Raw genomic sequence first — 21,180 nt, 5'->3', positions numbered from 1 at the left:
CCCACAAGAAACCGAGATCTGACCACACAGCCGCAGTTGCTCGACTCATCTGCAGACTTGGCACCAGTCTCGGAAAGAACCGACCCGCCGCCTGCCCCACAGCTTCTCACGTGATGTTGCATCGTGACTTGGCTATATCAACGACCATGTCCGTACGAATTCAATCATCCATTGCACCATTACCTAGTTTTCGCCATCTCAACAACAAGCATTATCACTAAAACAAGCTGTTCTCTTTACTTTCCTCCTTCAACATGACGACAACATCTTCTTCCTCCAATACCATGACCTACTATGACATCGCCATGCGCCCCCCATGTGCGAAGACATGCTGCAGCCCCAACCCTTGGAAGGCTCGATTGGCACTCAACTTCAAGAAGGCTGCCTATTCAACCACATGGGTGCCACTACCGGACGTGTCCAAAGTCCGCCGCGGTCTCGGCCTGCCCCCTTGTCGCAAATTTGCCGATGGCACCGACTTTTATACCCTCCCCATTCTGTCCGACCCAAGCACGAACTCAAAAATCGGCGACTCCTTTGATATTGCGGTCTACTTACAACGGACATATCCCACCTCCGGTGCAGGTGACCTGTTACCCCCTCAGACACTCGACTTCGTCCTCTCGCAGGAGTTTGCGCAGCTCATACCGCTGTCCGAGCGCAGTGAGGGCGAATTTGATGAATATGCTCGGTTCAACACGAATGTCGACGCAGCATTTACCGCACATGTTGCGCTCGGAGTACAGGGCATGCCTCTTGACCCAGAGACTGCTGAGACGACCAAGGCTGAATTCGTCCGGCGCGCGGGGGTGTCATCATGGGATGATTTCACGTTGCATGGGGAGGCGCGAGAGAGGGTGAAGAGTTCTTTCCGGGACACGCTAGGGGATCTCGCCAAGCTGTTTTTGAGAGATCCCAGTGGGCCCTTTGTACTTGGACAGCAGCCCAGCTATGCGGATTGTATTGTTGGGGGGTGGCTGCGGATGCTGTGTGTTACTCTGCCGGCGACTGAGTGGGAGGAGTTGAGAAGCTGGCATGGGGGTGTTTTTGGACGGCTACATGATGGATTGGATAGATTTGCGGAAGTTAAATAGATCATTCAATTTTGCCTTGAGATAATGTCGGGGAAGGGTGTTTCAAGAGCAAAGGGAAAAAGGAACTAAAAGACATAGAAGTGTCCATTTGAACATTCGAAAGGCGGTAATTTCCTGTGCATTGATCTCGACAATCATGTATTGCAAATGTGTAGCAGAGCATCCATAAAAGTCGATAGCCTGACCTGATTGCAATTTTGATATAGCATAGGGAATGCAAGATGTGAAGCGTCACCTGACTGGTCGAAACCGCCATCCCTCCCAGCGTCAACTGTGCAGAAGTCGCTCTTTAACCTTGTCATTCTAACTGTTCGATCAATGCACACACTACAGACAGGCTTCGTCCATTTCATTTGTACCCCGGCACCATGTAAAACCCCCTGAACCTCTCAAAAGTAACAACCTTTCGAGTTCTGTATGTCGAAACCGCGAAGTTGCAGTCAATAAATGAATTCCATCCTCACAACACCCACTCCAAGACGCATGGGATGGAAGCAACAGTAAAGATACTAATCGGATGTACTTCCGACTATAATGCCTCATCTTATGCACTGTGCTATCACTAGAGTATCAGGCGTATACAAAAAGCAAAATTGCGAGCTGCAGGTCTCCCGAGATGTGACCGTCCACAACACTTCATTGGACAAGTGGTACCCCCCAGTGACCCGGCCACAGGGCAGCTCGTATTCCTTGTTCGGTAACGAACAGGAACCGTTGGCCTGGAGACAGATACATTTATAACATGCGCTAATTCTGCTGTCGAATTCTGATCAGCTACACCTGCTCATGTTCTGCCAATTCTTATAGCCTAGCACCTAGTCGTCGCCCCAATGTCCTCCACACTACGACTCCAACGCAAACTCGCCATCGTCACTGGTTCATCCTCTGGGATTGGGAGAGCCATATGCCTTCGATACTTTCGCGAAGGAGCCAAGGTGGTGTGTGCGGACCTTTCAGCTACAGCACGTTCCCAGGTTTCTGAAGAGGCAGACATTGCGACACACGAATTGATCACCAATGAAGGCGGCAATGGCGATATTCGTCCAAACCGACGTTAGTGATGCCCGCCAGATGGAACGCCTAGTACAAACTGCAGTGGATCGATTCGGTCGACTAGATATGTAGGTCACACCAACCCATCATACATAATAGGCTATTAACTCTGATCATGCAGCATGGTAAATAATGCAGGTATCAGCCTAGAAGCGCGAAAGCCCGCCATGTGCCACCTGACAGACGAGGATATACGGGATACGACCATGCGAGTCAACGCCAAGTCGGTCTTTCTCGGCTGCAAGTATGCCACCGCTCAGATGTTGAAACAAACCCCGCATTCTTCGGGAGACCGGGGCTGGATTATCAATATTTCGTCAATTATGGGTAGCGTAGCTGGACCTCAGGCTCGTGAGTTCAACAGAGAGCTATATGTTTATTGAATATTTGAGCTCACGCGGAATACAGCTGCATATTGTGCATCCAAAGGGGCTGTCAGCAGCCTGACGAAACAAATCGCGGTAGACTATGCACCGCATCGCATTCATGTCAATGCCATCTGTCCTGGGTGTAGGTACAACCTGAGTTTGGCTTTTGTTGATGAGGTTGGATGCTAATTGTTTAGTTACACAAACAGCCCTCCTCAAACAGACCACCGAGAATGTAACTTCCTTGGAAGACATCAAATAAAAGCACCCTTTCAATGGTCTAGGCTACCCGGATGATATTGCGAGACTCGCTGTTGTACTAGCCAGCAATGATGTCAACTGGATCACTGGTATCCTTCTCCCTGTGGATGGTGGGTACACTGCACAATAAATAAAGGTATGTACAGGTCACGTATCTATATGGAAGTAGTCATCAGTTCTTAAGAAGACGTTCAATCCATCAATCGTAAATAGAATTCCAGTCCCCGAAAAGCAACGACTGCGATTGGAAAACATTCTATCCAAAGGGGAGGTATCTCGACGATGTTTTCAAAACACAATATCCGGCTTGATCTCTGGACTCAGCGTTCAAAACTAATACCGCCAAAACACCCCCCCTGCTTCACTGTAGATTGTGTATAATAGGTCGAAAGTGCACAAGTAGGCCAGAAAATATAAGAACCGGGAGGTTGTGGAATCCTCACATCAATGCTGGATGGGATGAGAGATTAATTGTTGATGTGGTAAAGATGGCGAACTGTCCTGTCCCCCATCCCTGCGCCAAAATCAGGGGGAGGGAAAAAAACAGATAGTATCCATCAAGCAATTCTTATGTTAAGCTAATCAGTAAAATGAATCTTTTGCCTGTGCTTCGTGCGATATTGGACCCAGGACGCGTGGATATTGGCAGGGATCGGACAGGGCCTTAGGCTCCACTATGGGCCTTACTGCGGCTTAGCGGTAAGATTCCCCGATGACTGTAATATTACCACTGATTAGCGGGAAGCCGTTGGGATAAGCTTTGCCAAATATAGACATGGCGTCGGGTGGAGGTCCTCCGAATGGTATGGCGGCATCGAGCTTGCTGGGATCAAATCCTGAACTCGCTAGCGCAGGGGAATAGCCAATACCTGGGAGAGACCGGAAATTTGGAGGGGCTCGCGGGATGTGCTGGTTGCTGAGAAAACAAAGAAACAAAAGGAGATGGAGACACTAGTACGGAATGATTTACTTTAATCATCCTACAGAGTACTCCGTACTCATTGTGTAATTATCCCGGTAGGATATGATGTTTGCAGTTGTAATGAATCATGAACCTACCTGTTTAATTAGTGAGCTCACAAACGCAAGTAAGTTCACCAAGTGAGATTTAAGATGCACCGGACACCTTCCTCCATCCATGGGGATCAACAGAGTTTCAGCAATGTCGACCGCGTACGCCGCCCAAAGTAACCTGCCCACCATCCTCGGGGTCCTGACCCCCTTCTTCTTTCTGGCCGTTGTCGTAGTTGGGCTGCGGGTTTACAGCCGGCTCCGCATCGCACAAGCTGCTGGCATTGATGACATCCTCATCGTTCTTGCAGTGGTCAGTACGGCGATGAATATCCCCAAGGCTGTGGTCTCACCCGTTTGTATAGCTTTGTCAGTTGGGACAATGGATCGTCATTGTGATCCAGGCTCACCACGGACTGGGCCGGCACCAGTCGACCCTCTCTGAGGAGGAGCTGACGATCTTCAACCATGCCAGCTTCTGGGGCAATGTGATTGGGATTGCCATCGGCACCATGTTCCTCAAGCTCTCGATCGCGGTGAATCTGCTGCGGGTGTGTCAGAACCGCTGGTTCACAGTGGTGCTGTGGGTTTTGATTGGTAGGAGCCCTGCGTCCAGCAGTGTTGGAGTGGTTACTGACTCGCTGACTCCCTCGGGTTTTTGGACAGTCATCGTCATTGTTTACGAGCTGGTCGGAACCCTCTTCTTTTTCCTCAATTGTCGTCCCATGGCCGGGTCCTGGGATTTGACCATCGACGCCAAATGCACTTCCACCAGGGTGATCGTAATTGTCGGGCTTATTAATACAAGTGGGTGTTATGCCAGTGTACCTGGGTGTTTTCCATCTGACCCATCAGGTTTCAACATTTTCACAGATGTTGCCCTTGCTGTCGTCCCGATTCCCATCATTTGGCGCCTGAATATGAAGCGATCGGTGCGTCTGTACCTGGTTGGCATTCTCAGTCTGGGATACCTGTAAGTGACCTTATATACCCCCCGAGGAGCTGAGATCAGACTGAATGTTGATATAGCGTTGTTGCGATGGACCTTGTCAAGACTTATTACCAAGAGACATACACAGCCACAACAGACGAAACATAGTAGGTACACCCCTCCTTTGGCTGATGCGCTCCATCCTGGACTAACTCGGTGTCTGGTCGAACCGTCAAGTACATTCAGCCTAATTTTCTACGGATTGTATGCACATGGACCCTCTTCCCCTGAACTGCCTTGAATCTGACCCTGCCCCTATTGCAGTCTGGAAGATTGCGTCGGCATGATCGCCGCTTCGGTCCCTATGCTCAGGCCACTAGTTGGCAAGGCACTCGGGCTTGGACCGCCCGACACCTACTATCCCTATGGCAGCACCCCGAATGATGCACCGGGTAGGAGTCATGGGTCGCACGCCGCCGGTCGCGTTTCGGCCGTACGGAGAAGTGTCATCGGTCGGGTCGGGGCCAGCCGCGACGTATATGAGCTCGACGAGCGCGAGACAAACAGTGAAGGTGGCACGTTAACAAGTCGGTTCAAGGTTAACGACAAGGCCATCCATGGAGTGTCAATGTACCGGCACGAGGCGGAAAGCGAGGAGCACATCCTCCCGGATCCTTTGCTTGGTTCGAGGTCCACAATGACCCACAGCCGAGCTTGGAGCTGATCCGTAGGAGCAGGAATCTCTAGGATCACCGAGGGTATGGTGCAATAGACGGGCATGGACGGGCATAGACGAAGCCCAAGGCTATAGTAGTCGGTGGGTCAGGATTTTGTTGGCCTGTTAGGACAGTGGACCTGACCCTTGTTCCCAGGGCTACCAAGTAAGTAGGAGACATTAATATATGTTGGAGGTTGTGATATCGAGTGGGAAGCTGATTGGTGGGTGAAAGTTACATAGGGACGTCTGCTATAGCGCGGGGCTTGCAAGTGCTTACGAACCGGCTAAATTACCGACCCGTCGTTTCAGGGGCAGACAAATCCGAGAACATGCCATTGGTTCGGCACGATGAAGCGAGCCCTAGAGGCAATGCCATAAAGAGGCGGCTGCAGTAGCTCTCGTCGCTTCTTGATGTGTTTCGACCCCCTTCCATCAGATTGTCCTTGCTGCGAGTTTTCTCATCATGTATTATTCCAGATCTCTCACGGCGGCTGCCACGGTTGGATCATGCTGCGTCGCAGCCGCAGCCTCCAACTCGACTTCGTTTAGGAGCCGATTTCCCGAGGCAGCAGCAGTTCAGGCAGTGGATGTGGTGGTCGTTGGTGGCGGCGCCTCGGGGGCAAATGCGGCGATTCATTTCAAGGATGCTGGGCTCTCACTCCTGCTGGTCGAAAAGCAGGACCGGCTTGTACGTAATCGCATCAGGGGTTCTTGCTAAATTGCGGTACTGACCATCGCCCAGGGTGGAATGGTCAACAGCTGGACCGATCCTACTACGGGGACCAATTATGATTGTATGTCCTCTTCCATTTATAGGAACGTATGCTAATGGTATATCAGACGGCGTGGCGACGTACACCAACTATACCGGCACGGTCGAGTTCTTCGACCGTCTGGGCGTCGACATTGTGGAGCCGGACGAGGACGGGTCGTACACTTCTTACTATGCGGACTTTACCACAGGCAAGACCGTAGATTATGTGGCTCCCAGCGTTACCGATGAGCTGCTTGCTTTGGAGTCGTTCTACAACGTTTCCAGCCTGTACCAAGATCTCTTCCTTCCCTCCTACGCCAATTGGCCTGCGCCGGATGATATTCCGGAAGACTTGTTGATGCCATTTCGCGATTTTGCTATGAAATACAGTCTGAACGACACCATGCTGGTAGGTCTTCTCACCAATGTGTTCTCAACTCTGGCCTTTCTGTCGAGGCTCAACAATTAAGTTCTAATGACTCTGTAGCTCATCTGGGCTGGTATCGGCGCCGGGCTGGCGGACATGCTGGACGCACCGACATTGTACCTGATGCAGACATTTAGCCCTCAAACTGCCGCCGTCTTCATAGGCACCGACGTCCAGTATGTGCCCGCCTCGGGCCGGAACCAAGACATCTATGACGCAGCCGCCAACATACTCGGCGAGTCTGTCATGCTGAACAGCGTGGTCGTGGAGTCGATCCGCCTTCCGGGAGACCTGGGAGTCGAACTGCTAGTCCAGAACCAGCTCCATGGCAACTACACCATCATCCTCGCCAAGCGCCTGGTGATGGCCATTGAGCCCACTGCATCCAACATGGGCCCATTTTCTCTGGACGAGAAGGAATTGGCCATCTTCAACCAGAGCACGTGGAGTGTGGTCAACACTGGCATTGTGTCTCATCCTTCGCTACCGGTGGACGGCCTCATCTACAATTTGCCTGCTACCGCCGTAAATGGCAACGACTTTGCGGTCCCTGAGCCTCCATTTGTGGATTACTTTGAGGTGAGCCCTCTCTTCTTTAAAGCACTCAATTTCAAATCCCTGTTCTACGGATTAAAACAATCTAACCCAAAATCAGTACCTCGGCAACAACCTCTGGCAAGTCATCGTCGTCGGCTGGCTCGGCCTCACTGAAACCGCGGCCCAGGAACTGGCCAACGAAGCCGTCCAAGCCCTAGCCGCCGCTGGAACCATCCCAGCCACCAACGGCACCAACCTCACGATCAAAGCTTGGTCGAACCACGGAGCCATGGACATGCGCACTACTGCCGAGAATCTAAAAGCTGGATTCATTCAGAGACAGTACGCTCTGCAAGGGCACCGCTCGACGTATTGGACCGGTGGTGCCTTTTCCAATCAACTGTCGACTGATCTCTGGGCGTATAATCTGGAGTATTTGGTTCCGCTAGTGCTGGAGAGTTTTAACTAGAAGCCACCTTCTACATCTACTGTCCGTTTAAGTATTCGTTAGACATGGTCAGACTATCCGATGATTCTAAAATATTAGGAATACTAAATTGCCAATTTGAGGCATGTAATGATAACGTGCTTGCATGTACTTTTGGAACACACTGCAAATTGAAGATGGTTTGCCAAGAAGTACGGGGCAATGGCGCATCTGGGAGCGCGTCAGACTGAAGATCTGGAGGTGGCCGGTTCAAGCCCGGCTTGCCCCATATTTTTGTTTTTCACATTTTGCCTTCCGTTTTGGGTGTTTCCTTATGACTTGTTTTCTTCTGCTGTGCTCGAAGAGTTGAAAAGTTGCGTGTCCTGGGTCTAGAGGATGTCCAGAACGGGTATCAGCGATCAGGATACCATATCTACAGATGTCCCACCGGACTGTATATCAAAAATACCCATCCTAGGTTTTCATTTAATACCTGGACTGGGCACTCAGATTCATTGATATTCCCCTACTATCTTATCACCGCCTCCACGGACATGGCTCTAACTGTGTCTGCAGCGGGGTATTGACCAGCGAGTAAATATCATGACCGAGTATCAGGAACCTCAACTTCATCACAACAATGTTGTGGTGTAGCTATCGAAATCAATCCTCTTGGATAACTCGATCGTTGAATACGTCAAAAGTATTGCCTCGGTGCCGTCTATGTTCATATATCCGGTCCGAAATATCAGGCTCTGCCCGTTGGCCGCTATAGCTACCCTCTCACATCGCATCCTTCCGGGCTTCCAAGGCGGCTCGTCTTCACCCCATTGCGTCGTACCTTTCGGTCAATCAGGATATAGTACAGTATTGTCTATGGATATATACGAGAATATCATCTGTAGAGGTTTGAATAAGTCTCCAATGGGGAGATCACATCTTTCTGGATAAATCAAAGTGACCAACCAGTATGTCAGACTCCATTGTTAGATCATAATATTATTATACTTGATAACGAGTTTTCAGAGGGGCATGTCAGTAGATACAACCCGAACAGGCAGTAAAAACCATTAAGGTCATTAAAATTCATCAATCTACCACAAAGTCCCACTATATACACATGACACGTATCCCGGCTAGCTGATCATCGGTTCCCACCTCCTCCCACAAAATCTTAGCACCATACGCACCCCACATCAGCACCCAATCCATCTCCATCTTCAAATATCTAAAATACCAATTCAATTACGCATCCACCTCACACTCAATCAAACTCTCCGACCACGCATCCCCGACCCAAATCTTCAAAATCCGGAACCCAGCTCTACTCAGCAAACCCCGCCACTGGGCCTCCGTGCGCTCCGCTCCCGCAAAATCCCCCATCATGACCCAGTCCAGTCCCGTGGCTTGCCAATGCGCTCCCCGATCTGGTATGACGTTCTCGTTGATGAGTAGTCGACTGTAGCCGGGTGTCATGGCGGCGCGTAATGGGGCTAGGATCTTGAGACATGTGTCGTCGGGCCAGTCGTGCAGGACGGAGTGGAGGAAGTAGGCGCGGGAGCCTAGATCATTATCAATAATTGGTTATTGTCAGGAGGAGGAGGGGGGTATGTACCTTTGCACGGCTGCTCCGTGAAGAAATCATGCGGCATGCGTTCGATCGACTCGTGCAGGCCGGTAGCTTCGGCTAGTACAGCCGGCTGGTCCTGCAGGATCAATCGCCCCCGGGCAGCGGGCCATTTGGTGCGGAACTCGTTCAGGTCGTGACCTTTGCCGCCGCCGACATCGACGAGGAGGATGTTGGGATCGGTGTCGGTGGGGGTGGGGGTGAGGAGACGGTCGACGGGGTAAAAGCCTGGATCCATCCAGCTGGCGCGACCTTGGTGGTAAACCGACATGAGGTTGTTGAATTGGGCGCTGAGGATAGGGTCTCGAGCGAGGAATTCGAAAAAGGAGTCTTTGGTGTGGAAGCCTTGTTGGAAGGGAGAGGCGAGGCCGTTGGTGGGGTTTTGGTAGTGGGTTTGGCGGAGGAAGGCGGGGATGGCGGCGATGGCGGGGGAAGTGGTTCCTGCTCTGGTGAAAGTTAGATTCGTCTTCATTTGGCTGTTTGGGAGAGGATGGGTACATCGTGGGAAAGGCATCGGCGTAGCGGGTGTTGGCGACGGTGCGGGTAAAGTTGTTGCTCGTGTATTCGTCTCGGCCGGTTTCGGTCACGGCATGGACGGCGTTGAGGTGTTTCATGATGCGTTCTGTGGTGGTTAGGGTGAGCTCAGGAGTTGGATGAGCTCATGGCTTACGGAGGAGGACGATGTCTGCCCCGGTGGCCGTGGCCAGCTCTGTAATGGGGACTGGACGGTCATGGCTGGAGAGATGGCGGAAGATGCCGAGGTTGATGCCCGTCTCGATGGCTGCGAACGCAGTAGGCTGGGTCCCGGGTGAGTGGTATTCCGAAGAAGGATGCAGAGACATACGTTGCGCCAGCAGTAGCGGAGAATGGTTTCACGAGGGGTCTCCAAGGCAGAAAGGAGGGAATCAGCAGCTTCCAGGAGCTGAAGGCGAGCTCCAGCTTCTCCCGCCGTAAAGGCCTTGCTCAAGGAGCCAATGGACTTTGCGAGATTGGCCACCTGGTCAGGGGCTGTAGGGGAGACGGCGATCTCATCGACCTGCTTCCCTGCATGGGAATCAGAGGCTGGGACGGAGTTTCCGTTGAGTTCGACCATGGTGATTGTGACTGGAAGAGGAACAGGGGAGAGGGCAGGTGAGAGATGAGCAATAAGTAGTCTCCCTATTATTGAGGACATCCATTGACAGCGGCATCGTACCATGGGCCGCCTGTCGGAGAACTAATAAACTATCTACCTTCCTGGCAATAAGTTTCCAGCTGCCCCGATTGGAGGAACCATCCCGTCCGATCAGTAGTAATTTCATCGTCCATGCCATTGCCCCACTCTGTCTGCCACCGGTCCACTTTCCGGTGATCCGAGTGGAGTTGGGCGTTATTGACACGGAAGGCAACGGGAGGGGGAGGGGCCGCAGTACGATCTCGACAACCCTGCGATGATCTGCCCAATTTCAGATCGCAAGGTGATGGAGACATATGCAATGCAGGTGCAAAGGGCCGGATTCCACTGCAGGGAACCTTTCGGAAATCATCACTGAGTGTCTCTGTGCTGATGAGACGGGCGCTGATTAGTGCGGATAGTGCTGACCGGCTGGGGTTAGGGCACAGTCCGCGTCCCACTAGTTGTCCCCCACAGCCATACACTAACGGATTGCGCCAACGAGCTGCCTAGGCCCCCAAATTTGTGCCAGCTAACACGATCCTGCCTCGAAGCTGACAGGGATGGCCAGGAGCTGAGCAGTTAAGACCAGGCCCAACGGCAGGGCAAAAATATTTCAAACTCCCGCTGCAGCTGCCCGAACCTCCCAGTATGCTGGATGTCCGGCACCTCGCATCCCACCATGACGGATACCTCTGCATATGATGAACAGAATCAAGGCCCGGCCCTGCTGGCGGTGATGTGGACCCTAACGGGCCTGGCGACGGTCATGGTCCTGGCCCGCCTGTTCATCCGGACCAAGATCATCCACGCCGTGGGGCTGGACGATTGGCTCATTGGGATTTCCATGGTAAGTCGATACTGGAGATGATATAGCCCGTCCACTGACCTGGCCAGATTCTAGGGGTTATCAACGTGATCCTCGCGACCGTCGCCGTTCACCATGGATTCGGCCGGCATTCATCCACCATCGGACCTGCCGCGACCGAAAAGGCCAACCTGACTATCGACATTGGCTGGATCTTTGGCATTCTCTCGTTCGCGTTTCCTAAGCTAGGTGTGGCCGCCCTGCTCCACCGGATTTTGATCCCGGGGTCCCGGATGAAGTGCGCGCTTTGGGGGCTCACGGGGCTGGTGATGGCTGTCGCGGTGGTCAATATCCTGATTTTCTTCACCTCGTGTGATCCCCCGCGCGCTCTGTGGACGACTGTCAAGGGGTCGACGTGTCGCAGTTCCAATGTGATTATTGGATTTGCCACGTTCAATGGAGGTGAACCATCCAAGCACCCCAACTGGCTGGCAGTCTGGAACTGACCCGACCAGCTTTATCCGCATTCACCGATCTCTCGCTCGCCATCTACCCAAGCGTGATCCTCTGGAAACTGCAAATGTCGTTGCGCAAGAAACTAGCCCTCTCTGCAGCTTTAGGTCTAGGAGCCATGTTCGTCCATCAACCATCACCATCACCCATTCCCTGACACCATCTAATCGAGCAATCTAGTTCTGCCTGCGCGGCCATCATTAAAACCACCCACCTCAAAGCCCTCGCCAACGTCACCGACGCAACATGTACCCCTTCCCCCCTACCCCATACCCTATCCACGTACAAATCTAACCCACCCAGACGTAAGCTGTTCCCTCGTCCTCTGGACAAAGTACGCCTCCCCCCCTTCCCACTCAACACACCACTCTAACAGATCCCAGCATCGAAGCCGATCTCGTCGTCCTCGCCTCCTGCATCCCCACCCTCCAACCGCTCCTTGAATTCCTCCTCGGCAAACGCTCCTACGGGACCCCTCGATCTTATCCTACCTACGAAGGCGCCGGCGGAACGGGATCCGGAACAGGGGCGTCGAAACGGCCGTCGGCAAGACGATCCACGCAGGGTCTATCGTTGCCGACACGCATGGATAGTCGGGAGGAGATGATCCCGGAGGCGAAGGGGAGGACGATGTGGCAGATTCATCGCACGGATCAGGTGGTGGTGGAGTATGAGATGGGGGGGAATGTTAGTGCAGAGGAGGGGAGTAGGTAGGAGGGTTGCGTTTTTGCGGGTTGGGGTTTAGGGTTTGTGGGTAGTGGAATAGATTAGGAAACAGTGTTGATGGGGTTAGAGTGGGTTTCTAATATGGAAGGAAAAGTTTTTTTCTGTCTGGGGGCGTAAACGACGTAGTTGGTGTATATGATTTAGTTGACGTACTAGGAAGATGGGACTGGATTCGAGAAGGACAGTGAACCAGGCTAGTTTCCTATGCATAGTAAGGGCCTGGCGTGGAAATGGACTCGGGTGATCGGCAGGGCTATGGGGGCCGCTGGGATGTCCGAGCACCTGCACATCTACATACGATAGTAGTAGTGAGTAGTGACTATAGCACCATCTACTATAGCACCTCCTTGTATCGATCAGAGCTTTTTCCATCATGAGTACGGAGTAACGTCGAGTGAATCCGCCCCTATCAGCGGGACTAGATAGTAGATCATTGCATCAAACCCTTCTTTATATTCGCATAGAGAGACTCAATGACATCCACCCGGGCCTTCTTGATATAGTGTAGTCTGTACCTAATCAATCATACCTAAACACATCCACCAACACCACCCCAACCTATTTACATCCCCCAAACAACCCTTCTAAATACCCCTCCACCCTCTTCACCCCCACCCCCCCAAAAACCCCATTATGCACCATCCCCTTGGGCCTCACAAAGCTCCCCTGTCCCTGCATCCCCCTGACCAAAATCCAAAAATCATCCGCGAAGCTCCCACCGGCCCTCACCTCCTCCGGTACACTCCCCTTATCCCGCATGACCTGATCCAACACCTCCATCGGATAGACCACCTTCTTCACCTCCCGCCCCGAGAACCGCTCCAACATATCCGCAATCTCAGCATACGACACTGTATCATTCACGAAATTCAACTCCTTATTCTCGGACAGCTCGGGGTGGCGGATCGTCTCGACGATGAATGCCGCGAGGTCGTCCGTGTGCGTGAAGTCGATTTTGGCATCCGGGTTACCGACGATGTAGAGGGTATAGGATGACAGGGTGGGGTTGGTCCATGGACACCAGGTTGTTTCGCGGGGTTGGTTGTAGAGGTCTCCGCTGCAGATGAGCGTGTAGGTCATTTGTCCTGAGGTGATGGACGGGTGGTGCAGGCAGGGTTCTGTGCTGGTGATTTTGGACATCCATGTCTGATTCCTCCCACGGTATTGTTAGTAGATGATTGGTTGGAGGGGCGCATATGGGTCAAGTAAACAAGGGGAGGGGAGGGGAGGTACAGGATGAATCAATCCATACTCCTCCCCCGGCGGCTGATAAACATGATGCATGCCGTATTCACTCGGATAGAAGCGTTTCACGCCAGTCGTGGCGGCCGCATCTTGGACTTTGGATTGGGCGGCGAGGGCGGGGCCGTTCAGCGCGCTGATCACGATGTCGATGTTGGTGAGAATGGGGATGAGGTCGTCTGTGCTGCAATTCACCAGGTCGAGGGATTTGGTGGTCAGACGGGCTTGTTGTTCTGGGGTGAAGGATTCGGCGGTGGTGAGGGGCTGTGGGTTCGGATCGGGGTGAGACGATCTGCAGCACGTGGTAGGGGGTCGTGGTGAGGAGGGCCCGGAGGATGGCACTGGCCCACTTGGCCGGTTGGGCCGAGGAGGGCGATTTTCATGATGTTGGTGGTGTTGGATGGATGGATGTCTATGGGGAGGTGTAGGTGGGTGTTTGGTTGGGTTAGGGCTTATATGGAGGTGTTTACGTCATGGGGAGTCCTGGTTTGGTAACTCTGGATGTACTTGATTCTGAAATATGACTGCAGGATTGACAGACCCGACTGTTCTTGAGTTTCCCACATGGTGAAAGCTGCATTGTGGTGGATAAAGTCAATGCAAACTATGGGGTGCCCGGTTGGTGGCAGTAGCTATTTGTACCTGACAGCCATCGACGTCACCACCCACAACAAGCAGGGAGGTCGGATACAAACAAGTTATACTTATGAACACAGGATGTTGGCAACTGGAATTAGCTGCTATATACATTGCTTCAAACAGGAACACAATAACAACCAATCATAATATGTACAAGGCTGCAATGCACAGGAAGACGGAATGACAATCGCAAGCACTTCACATCAACAGACACATCTGCACATCAGTTCAGTGCATTCGCGGGCAGGTCGGCGGGCGGAAAGCACCGATCGGTGGCATTGGAATCATTGCCCCACCAGGAGGGGAACGACAGGTTCGGAAGGTTGACCACGAAGATGCAGACCTACACCATTAGCAAGGAACAAAGCGAAAGAGAAGGAATAAAACACACCAAAGTCATCAGCTGCGTGCCGCAATCCAGACCAACTCCAGTCAAATAGTTGTACTTTCTCCACCACACGGGAAAGTACCGAGGCAGAATCCCCATGAACAAGATGCACGCCAGGAACGACATGAAAAAGTTCGTGGTCGGGTAGTACGGAAACAAGTAGCCTCCATAGAACAGCAGGGTCGGGTTGAACCAGCGCTCCAGGTCCCACTTGGGCTTCCACTTTTGCACCAACCAGGTGACAATGACGGTGCCAGCACCCACCACGAACGAGTAGTACACCCAGGGATAGCGGTCAACGAAGAATTCCTTCGGACCCAGGATGCCCCAGATGATGGAGTTGGAGTAGTAGACGCGCGTCTGGACCGCATCCCATGCTTCGGAGCTCCGCTGTCCAATCAAATAAGGCCGCTCCCGATCAATGATGAGTTGCATGAAGCCGTAGTTGATAAAAGGACCGAGCAGGGTCCCCCAAACCTGGCCCCAGAACATCTCGCGCTCGGGAATCTTCATGTAGAATCCAAATTTGTAGTCGGAGATGAGGTTGAGATTCTGCTCCAGTACACAGTAGCCGTACGTATACGCCGACAGCACAGCAGTGGGCTTGCCCGGGAACATGGCTCCCGCCAGTAGATCACTGAACGAGCCCATACCGACCTGAATGTTGGCCACCGCCCAGAGGATACCATTGGGCCAGGTGAAGACAAAGGAGAAGAGACAGATCACGATAAATCCCCACCAGGACAGCTTCATGTTCCCCTCGTAGCCCTGGGCGATCGCAATCACGGCACAAATCACCAGCAGCGTGAGATACCACCAGTGAGGCACCCGTTTCTGGAAAGACATCATCTGGAGGTAGGGATCATTGTAGTCACTGCGCTTGTTCTGCCAAGCAGCTTTGAGATCCCTCCAGCCCGACTTGCCGTACCACAGGATGGCATAAGCCATGGAAGCTGTCAAGGCGGCAAAGGTCCAGAACCAGTAAAACACATAGGAAGGGGCCCAGTAAGGAGCCCCGTACTCCGCCAGCGCAGTACGGTTGAGCTCCATATTCGACCCAACAATAGCAGACACATCATAGGTGCTGCCATTGGCGGTGTATGTCCCGGTATCCATGGGGGCAAAAGTTTGGGCGTTCATCGTGTTGGTAAAGTAGATGAGCGGATAGAGTACCCAACAACAGAACATGGCAAAGATACCCTGGTTGAGACTAGACCAAAGCGGGGTATAGTATGGGGACATGAAGGTGATGTAGTTCCAATCAAGTGATAGATCCAAAATGCCCTGTTCTAGTTAGCAGCCATCGGTTCAAGTAGTAGGAGACGTACAAATCCGTAGGTACCCGATCCGAGGATAAACGCCTTCCAGTTGCCATGGCCAAACCAACAAATGAGAGGGAGAGAGCTCAGCAAGGGAAAGATGAGCTCTGGGAGCCATTCGTACACAAAGGTGACAGAAGCCACAATGGCAAAGTACTTGAGGGCTTTCTTGGTCACCGAGGGGTTCTTGTGCATGGCGTTGAACAGTGACACGTTGGGCAACACCCCGGGATAATACATCTGGGGTGGTCGAACCAGAATGTCACGGAACAACCCCGCAAAGCCATATCCGATCATCTGAGAGGCCAACAGGAAGAACATGGACCACCCAGCGTTGAGCTTCTCGCCATAGTACAGTTCGATGGCGGACAAGGGACCCATTCCATAGGCCGTGTAGCACTAACCAATTAGCGACGCTCAACATGCATAAGCACAAGACTTACACTACCCCAGTATGCTACCACAATGAGTGCATGCTCCTTGGCATTCCAGGGTCCTGGGTTCATGGACCATTTCCATCCGAAGAAGTTGAATTCCCTCTTGGGTAGATACCTAGCCATAGCGTCGCCCATGCCCCATGATAACAACTGGACGGCATAACTAGTGATGGTGTTATAGTATGGCTTGAAGTAATAAAAGGTGGAAAGTGCGCAGCCGACAAGGACCCAGAACGTAGACAAGGTCCAGAATCGAAAGGTTAGAATCGGCTCGCTGCAGGTGGTCAGTTAGCAGCGATCGAGCACGGAGGGGATGACTTGCGTTGGGTCATTGTGAAGATCGACTGTCTTCGCCACCAAGGGAATGGGATAGTCCTTGAGACGAGGATCGATAAACTCGTCCCTATCGCCAGGGACGATACCCTCTCCAATGGGGACATCCTTAAAATGACCATCAAAGTCTGCCTCGGCCACAAAGCCCGGAGCAACCTCGGCATCAAGGATGTCTGTCTCTTGAACCAGCATATCAGGCTTCTTCTCAGTCTCCACCGGAGTGGAGACCGGACTGTCGGTGACTTCGTCCGCCATGATGGTGGAACTGAGGACGCATTTGGTGTGACAAGTCGTGCTCTTATATAGGTCGGTGGTCGTGCGCGGTTCGCACCTCACTCTTCCTGGTTATCTCGCAAGACCATGGCGAGATGCCGGATACCGATGGGCCTAAATCCAAAATAGCAGGTGATAACAATGTGACTGATAGTCTCCAATGAGAGTCGATCCTGTCGGGTATGGAAAGCCACAGGCCTCCGCGCCAGTGGCAGGATACAGTTTCCCCGCTTTGTCGCGCGTCGATCAATTGCCCGCCACTGGCTTATCTGGAGATTGCTGTCCATATTGGTTAGAATATTGTCGGCGCTTATGCTCGCTATCGTATAGAGCCAGGGCATTGATTCGGTGTAGCAAACACAGTGGAAGTGTGTCCGCTGCGATTCACTATCGCATTGGAATCGACATGTCAGGCGATTGACCGAGACAAGCGGCTTGCCAAACCGGTTCTCATGCAACGCATAAACACGGGGTAAGGCATGGAACAATCGTATTGAGGTGCCACAGTGGCCGAACCGACAATAATGGCAAGCACTGATAAGCATCTGCGGAGAGATAAGTCGATGGAGACATGTTACTGGAGACGCCAATCACTGAGATGTGGACACCACTACCGGGATCTTATCATGGCCACTACTATAGTGTACCCATCAATATTGGAAATTCAGACCTTGTGAGTGGTTGCTCTGCATCTTTATCAGACCGACGGGTGGCGCGAGGATACCTATCCATCCTGGACCGGAGGTCCAACGCATCTCCGAACCGTTAACCCCGAGTTCAACTGCGCCACCTATGCATTGCATACGTCGTAATGAATTTATGGGCCTGAACGCTGAGCTAGTGACGACTGAATATGCCTCAGAGCATCTGGTTGGAGACCGAATGGACGTGATTGGGTAGTATCGTTGTGTAGCTCAAGACGCCATGAGCTTGAGACGCATCGGACCACCGGCTCGATACCTCACCGGTTAAATTTAACCAGGTACAAGAATACCCCCCATATCGATAGTAGATAGGCATGCTATGTGCTATCTCGCTTTCCCACGGCGTCAAGGGTCGTTCCCGTCCGATCCGACCTACACGCGAGATCGGATCCCTGGGCTTGTTTCTTGCTGCACCGGAATGGTGCATATTCGGCAATTTTGAGTATTGCGATTGCCTATTATCAAGTATCAGAAGTGCTCTGAAGGTAATGATATGAAGTCGTACGACTGCAAGGGATGTTTAGGCGTCTGACAAGATCCGTTGCACCATCATGTTGCAAAATTCCATCAACGGTTCGCCATCACCCGATTGTGGACAAGCTTTCTAGCGTGGGTGTAGCCGACCCATCCTCACGAATCGGCCTGTCATGGATGCTTCCGACCCCTCATTGCCATGCATTAGACCCAACGAGGTTCAGTGAGCATGGCAGTTCGGTGGCAACCAGGCTTGTGGGTGGGGCCAGGAGAAGACTTGGGGTGGCTCGGCCTGTCTCTGTGGTCTAAGAATCTTGGTGCCTGCTGAATGCGATTAGCTCGATAGATTCTTCCTGGCTGTGTCTTTGAAGTGACCGATTTGGTGTTGTTGGAATGAATTGAAGGAATGAGAGAATTATTTCCGACCCCTCGTTCGTTTGTGCGATCACATGACCTGTTTGTCTTAACTTGGTCGAGCCTTAGGATTCTTACCATCGCTTCTGTTTCATGCCATCACATTTCCAGCACTGATAGTGTTTAGTAGGTGAGTGGCAGTGCACGACCCAGTGGACAATGACAGGGACTAGTACCATGCCAACAGGTCTAGATCGTTGAATCCACTCTCACTGGTGGAGAATCATTCCCACCATCCGAGGATCGAAAAGCTTGGTATGCAGTGGTGACCTGATTCATGCCTCCGCGGATATCCTTATCTCGTCATTCTGGCTGTCCCTGGCATCAGCCCTACGCACTATTTCATGGTGTCTGCGTGGTGCTCGATTCGAGACTGCGAGTGTCGCAGAGGGAATTGGGTAGCTGTCACCTAATCTATGTTGACCTAGTTATGTGGGTCGAGCTGCGCCAGAGTATGGAGTACGGAGGAGCTCCGGCAAACACCCGGAAACAAGACAAGCCGTAGTCGAGGACCAGGAACTATTTCTCAACTGAGGAGGAGAGTGGCAATGAGTTTACAACACATTAATTGAGCAACTCTGACTTATCGCTTATCGCTCATATCAGATCACGTTTTGCAGTAAGTTCACGTCCTATTCGGATCCAACTGTACATTTAGTACGGAGTAGATAAGCAGGCTAACGCTCAAAGAACCCATTAATCTTAGTCTACCCCAAACACGGTGCCAACCCCCCCAATCCCCTTCCCTAGTCATACTATCTGCTGCTAATATCTCTTAATCTCCCCAGCAACGGAATCCCCGATCTTCTCCATCCAGCACCGTTCCCCCATCATGACAATTCCCTCTCCCTTCCAAGTCCGACCCGCCGAACCAACCGACGCCGACCTCACCTTCATCGTCTCCACCTACGATGCGACCCTCCCATTCCTCGCCTCAATCGGCAACCACGAACAATGGGGCTCAATCCCATTCTCCCAGCGCGGCGACTTTTCCACCGAAACACTGACCCAGCTCCATCACTCGGAGGAGAACCGCCTCACCGATACCAGCCATTCCAGTGGTCTCCGCATCTTCATCGTCGAGAGAGAATACCACGATGAGCCTCTCGATGCAGAGTCATCCCAGCACCTACGCATTGAAGCCGACGGCCGACGTTACCTGCCAGTGGGATTCGCGCAAACGCGCGAAAACTGGGTCCCTAGCTATGTGAAATCGCAATCGCATCTTCCGATTCCGGATATTGAGCGGGAGGAGTTTGTCTATCTGGAGGTTATCGTTACGGATAGTCGGGTGGGGGGTCTTCGGCGCGGGGCGGGTGCGGCGCTGATGAATGGGATTCGGGAGTATGGGCGCTCTAGAGGGAAGAGAGCGTTTTGGGTGGATAGTTGGGGGGGAAGTGAGAGGAGGTTGGTTCGGTGAGTTTCCATTGCATTTTTGGCTTTTAAGTGTGAGATTTGAGAGGCTAATACTGGCTTTCCAGATACTATGAAAATCAAGGGTTCAAGGCAGTCGGGGACTGGAGTCATGAGAGGATTAACAAGTCGCCTTGGTTGGGGACGTTGATGTATATCGATATTTAGTTGTAACTTGTCTTTTGCGTATTGTATCTTGTTATCTCATAGTTATCATCTAACCTGCGATCTAGTCGATTGTTCGTTGCCAGTAAGAATGAACGAAGCCTTGCTGTATCCTTGATAACTCTAGTACACCTTGCAATGACTGCGTGTCCGCACAACGTCCCATGAGTGATATATATCTCATTCATCCCCCGTGACCATCCCCTGCCTCAACCACGCATCCGCCGGAGTCACAAACCAAGAAACCAGCGCGAAAACCGTCACGATAGCCATAATAGTAATAGGCGCATCTACCATCATCAGCATTCACACATTATCACACCCTCATACCACCGCAAAAAACACCAAAACTCACAATTAAGCGTACCCGCCGTAACCGGAAACACGTACGGCGAAAACAACACCGCCACGACCCAAGTATTCCACACCAACGCAACAACCTGAAACGGTTTACTCCATTTCCCCAACGACCATTTCGCATCGAGCTTTTCATTTCTCGTGAGTGTTAATCTACCCAGACAGATTAAGCCGTACGCTGCGGCGGAGGGAACACCAGCGGCTGAAACGAGCGAGGTGAACGCCACACCGGAAGGGAGAATCGTGCAGGTGATGATGGCAGAGACGATCCAGACGACGAGGACGGCGTTGCGGGGTTGGCCGGTTTCGGAGACGCGGGAGACCCAGGTAGATAGTGGGAGGACGCCGTCGCGGGACACGGCGAAGACGAGTCGTGAGGCGGCGGTGATGGCGATGGCGGTGTTCTGGGGGGATTTAGATGGGGATGTGGTAAGGGGGTGGTAAGGTACTTACTAGCCATAGGGCTACGACTGAGAGGACGTTCATAATGATGTGGCCTCCCCGGCCGAGAACAGCGGCGTAGAGGGGGACGAATGGTTGGGGGGCGTCGTAGGAGAATAGGATGTCGATGGGTGGCTGGTATCATCAGCTTGAATATTCCTGCAGTCGGGGGG

At 52.3% G+C, this 21,180-nt stretch overlaps 10 protein-coding genes and 1 non-coding gene across 11 annotated transcripts in view; 7 read left to right on the top strand and 4 right to left on the bottom strand.

Annotated features, from left to right (window-relative positions):
- The first annotated feature begins 176 nt into the window (after positions 1-176).
- BO80DRAFT_492217 (uncharacterized protein) lies at positions 177-1,305 on the top strand. Its single transcript, XM_025723753.1, has one exon. It carries the CDS (start codon positions 255-257, stop codon positions 1,092-1,094), a length of 840 nt encoding a protein of 279 aa, XP_025577331.1. The 5' UTR covers positions 177-254; the 3' UTR covers positions 1,095-1,305.
- A 619-nt stretch (positions 1,306-1,924) lies between these two features.
- Positions 1,925-2,906, top strand: BO80DRAFT_471617 (SDR family NAD(P)-dependent oxidoreductase; the record flags this gene model as incomplete). The annotated part of the gene is made up of 6 exons (XM_025723103.1): positions 1,925-2,147; positions 2,179-2,215; positions 2,269-2,498; positions 2,556-2,657; positions 2,713-2,750; positions 2,781-2,906. The coding sequence occupies 6 exons, from the start codon at positions 1,925-1,927 to the stop codon at positions 2,904-2,906; spliced, it is 756 nt and encodes a 251-aa protein (XP_025577330.1).
- A 1,032-nt stretch (positions 2,907-3,938) lies between these two features.
- Positions 3,939-5,302, top strand: BO80DRAFT_471616 (uncharacterized protein; the record flags this gene model as incomplete). The annotated part of the gene is made up of 7 exons (XM_025723102.1): positions 3,939-4,100; positions 4,162-4,384; positions 4,454-4,594; positions 4,643-4,760; positions 4,817-4,885; positions 5,043-5,170; positions 5,247-5,302. 7 exons carry the CDS (start codon positions 3,939-3,941, stop codon positions 5,300-5,302), a joined length of 897 nt encoding a protein of 298 aa, XP_025577329.1.
- Positions 5,303-5,899: 597 nt separating this feature from the next.
- Positions 5,900-7,623, top strand: BO80DRAFT_500769 (fumarate reductase/succinate dehydrogenase; the record flags this gene model as incomplete). The annotated part of the gene is made up of 5 exons (XM_025724253.1): positions 5,900-6,124; positions 6,179-6,230; positions 6,277-6,599; positions 6,678-7,196; positions 7,273-7,623. 5 exons carry the CDS (start codon positions 5,900-5,902, stop codon positions 7,621-7,623), a joined length of 1,470 nt encoding a protein of 489 aa, XP_025577328.1.
- A 174-nt stretch (positions 7,624-7,797) lies between these two features.
- On the top strand, positions 7,798-7,870 carry BO80DRAFT_t112. Its single transcript has one exon. It is a non-coding gene; the product is annotated as a tRNA-Phe (tRNA).
- Positions 7,871-8,826: 956 nt separating this feature from the next.
- On the bottom strand, positions 8,827-10,301 carry BO80DRAFT_351170 (S-adenosyl-L-methionine-dependent methyltransferase; the record flags this gene model as incomplete). Its single annotated transcript, XM_025715567.1, has 5 exons — positions 8,827-9,143; positions 9,197-9,654; positions 9,707-9,849; positions 9,889-10,005; positions 10,053-10,301. The coding sequence occupies 5 exons, from the start codon at positions 10,299-10,301 to the stop codon at positions 8,827-8,829; spliced, it is 1,284 nt and encodes a 427-aa protein (XP_025577327.1).
- Positions 10,302-10,891: 590 nt separating this feature from the next.
- Positions 10,892-12,585, top strand: BO80DRAFT_377855 (uncharacterized protein). The gene is made up of 6 exons (XM_025716711.1): positions 10,892-11,211; positions 11,259-11,631; positions 11,685-11,802; positions 11,863-11,930; positions 11,986-12,016; positions 12,066-12,585. The coding sequence occupies exons 1-6, from the start codon at positions 11,020-11,022 to the stop codon at positions 12,394-12,396; spliced, it is 1,113 nt and encodes a 370-aa protein (XP_025577326.1). The 5' UTR covers positions 10,892-11,019; the 3' UTR covers positions 12,397-12,585.
- Positions 12,586-12,966: 381 nt separating this feature from the next.
- BO80DRAFT_443251 (NAD(P)-binding protein) lies at positions 12,967-14,033 on the bottom strand (the record flags this gene model as incomplete). The annotated part of the gene is made up of 3 exons (XM_025721334.1): positions 12,967-13,554; positions 13,642-13,942; positions 13,993-14,033. The coding sequence occupies 3 exons, from the start codon at positions 14,031-14,033 to the stop codon at positions 12,967-12,969; spliced, it is 930 nt and encodes a 309-aa protein (XP_025577325.1).
- Positions 14,034-14,512: 479 nt separating this feature from the next.
- On the bottom strand, positions 14,513-17,021 carry BO80DRAFT_453701 (OPT family oligopeptide transporter; the record flags this gene model as incomplete). Its single annotated transcript, XM_025722032.1, has 5 exons — positions 14,513-14,632; positions 14,681-15,961; positions 16,006-16,395; positions 16,440-16,707; positions 16,756-17,021. The coding sequence occupies 5 exons, from the start codon at positions 17,019-17,021 to the stop codon at positions 14,513-14,515; spliced, it is 2,325 nt and encodes a 774-aa protein (XP_025577324.1).
- A 2,314-nt stretch (positions 17,022-19,335) lies between these two features.
- Positions 19,336-20,237, top strand: BO80DRAFT_23031 (uncharacterized protein). The gene is made up of 2 exons (XM_025714458.1): positions 19,336-20,047; positions 20,113-20,237. The coding sequence occupies exons 1-2, from the start codon at positions 19,464-19,466 to the stop codon at positions 20,210-20,212; spliced, it is 684 nt and encodes a 227-aa protein (XP_025577323.1). The 5' UTR covers positions 19,336-19,463; the 3' UTR covers positions 20,213-20,237.
- A 152-nt stretch (positions 20,238-20,389) lies between these two features.
- The window catches only part of BO80DRAFT_492211 (amino acid transporter), a gene marked incomplete at both ends in the record, with an annotated part of 2,159 nt that continues 1,368 nt past the window's right edge, over positions 20,390-21,180 (bottom strand). Inside the window, 3 exons of the mRNA XM_025723752.1 lie at positions 20,390-20,499; positions 20,565-20,970; positions 21,020-21,142. Coding sequence (XP_025577322.1) covers positions 20,390-20,499; positions 20,565-20,970; positions 21,020-21,142 — 639 coding nt within the window. The remainder of the gene's footprint in view (positions 20,500-20,564; positions 20,971-21,019; positions 21,143-21,180) is intronic.

The sequence above is a fragment of the Aspergillus ibericus genome (assembly GCF_003184845.1).
Source record: "Aspergillus ibericus CBS 121593 unplaced genomic scaffold BO80scaffold_11, whole genome shotgun sequence".
Lineage (NCBI taxonomy): Eukaryota > Fungi > Ascomycota > Eurotiomycetes > Eurotiales > Aspergillaceae > Aspergillus > Aspergillus ibericus.
The sequence above is the reverse complement of the archived record's forward strand: the minus strand, read 5'-3'. Positions and strand labels throughout refer to the sequence as shown.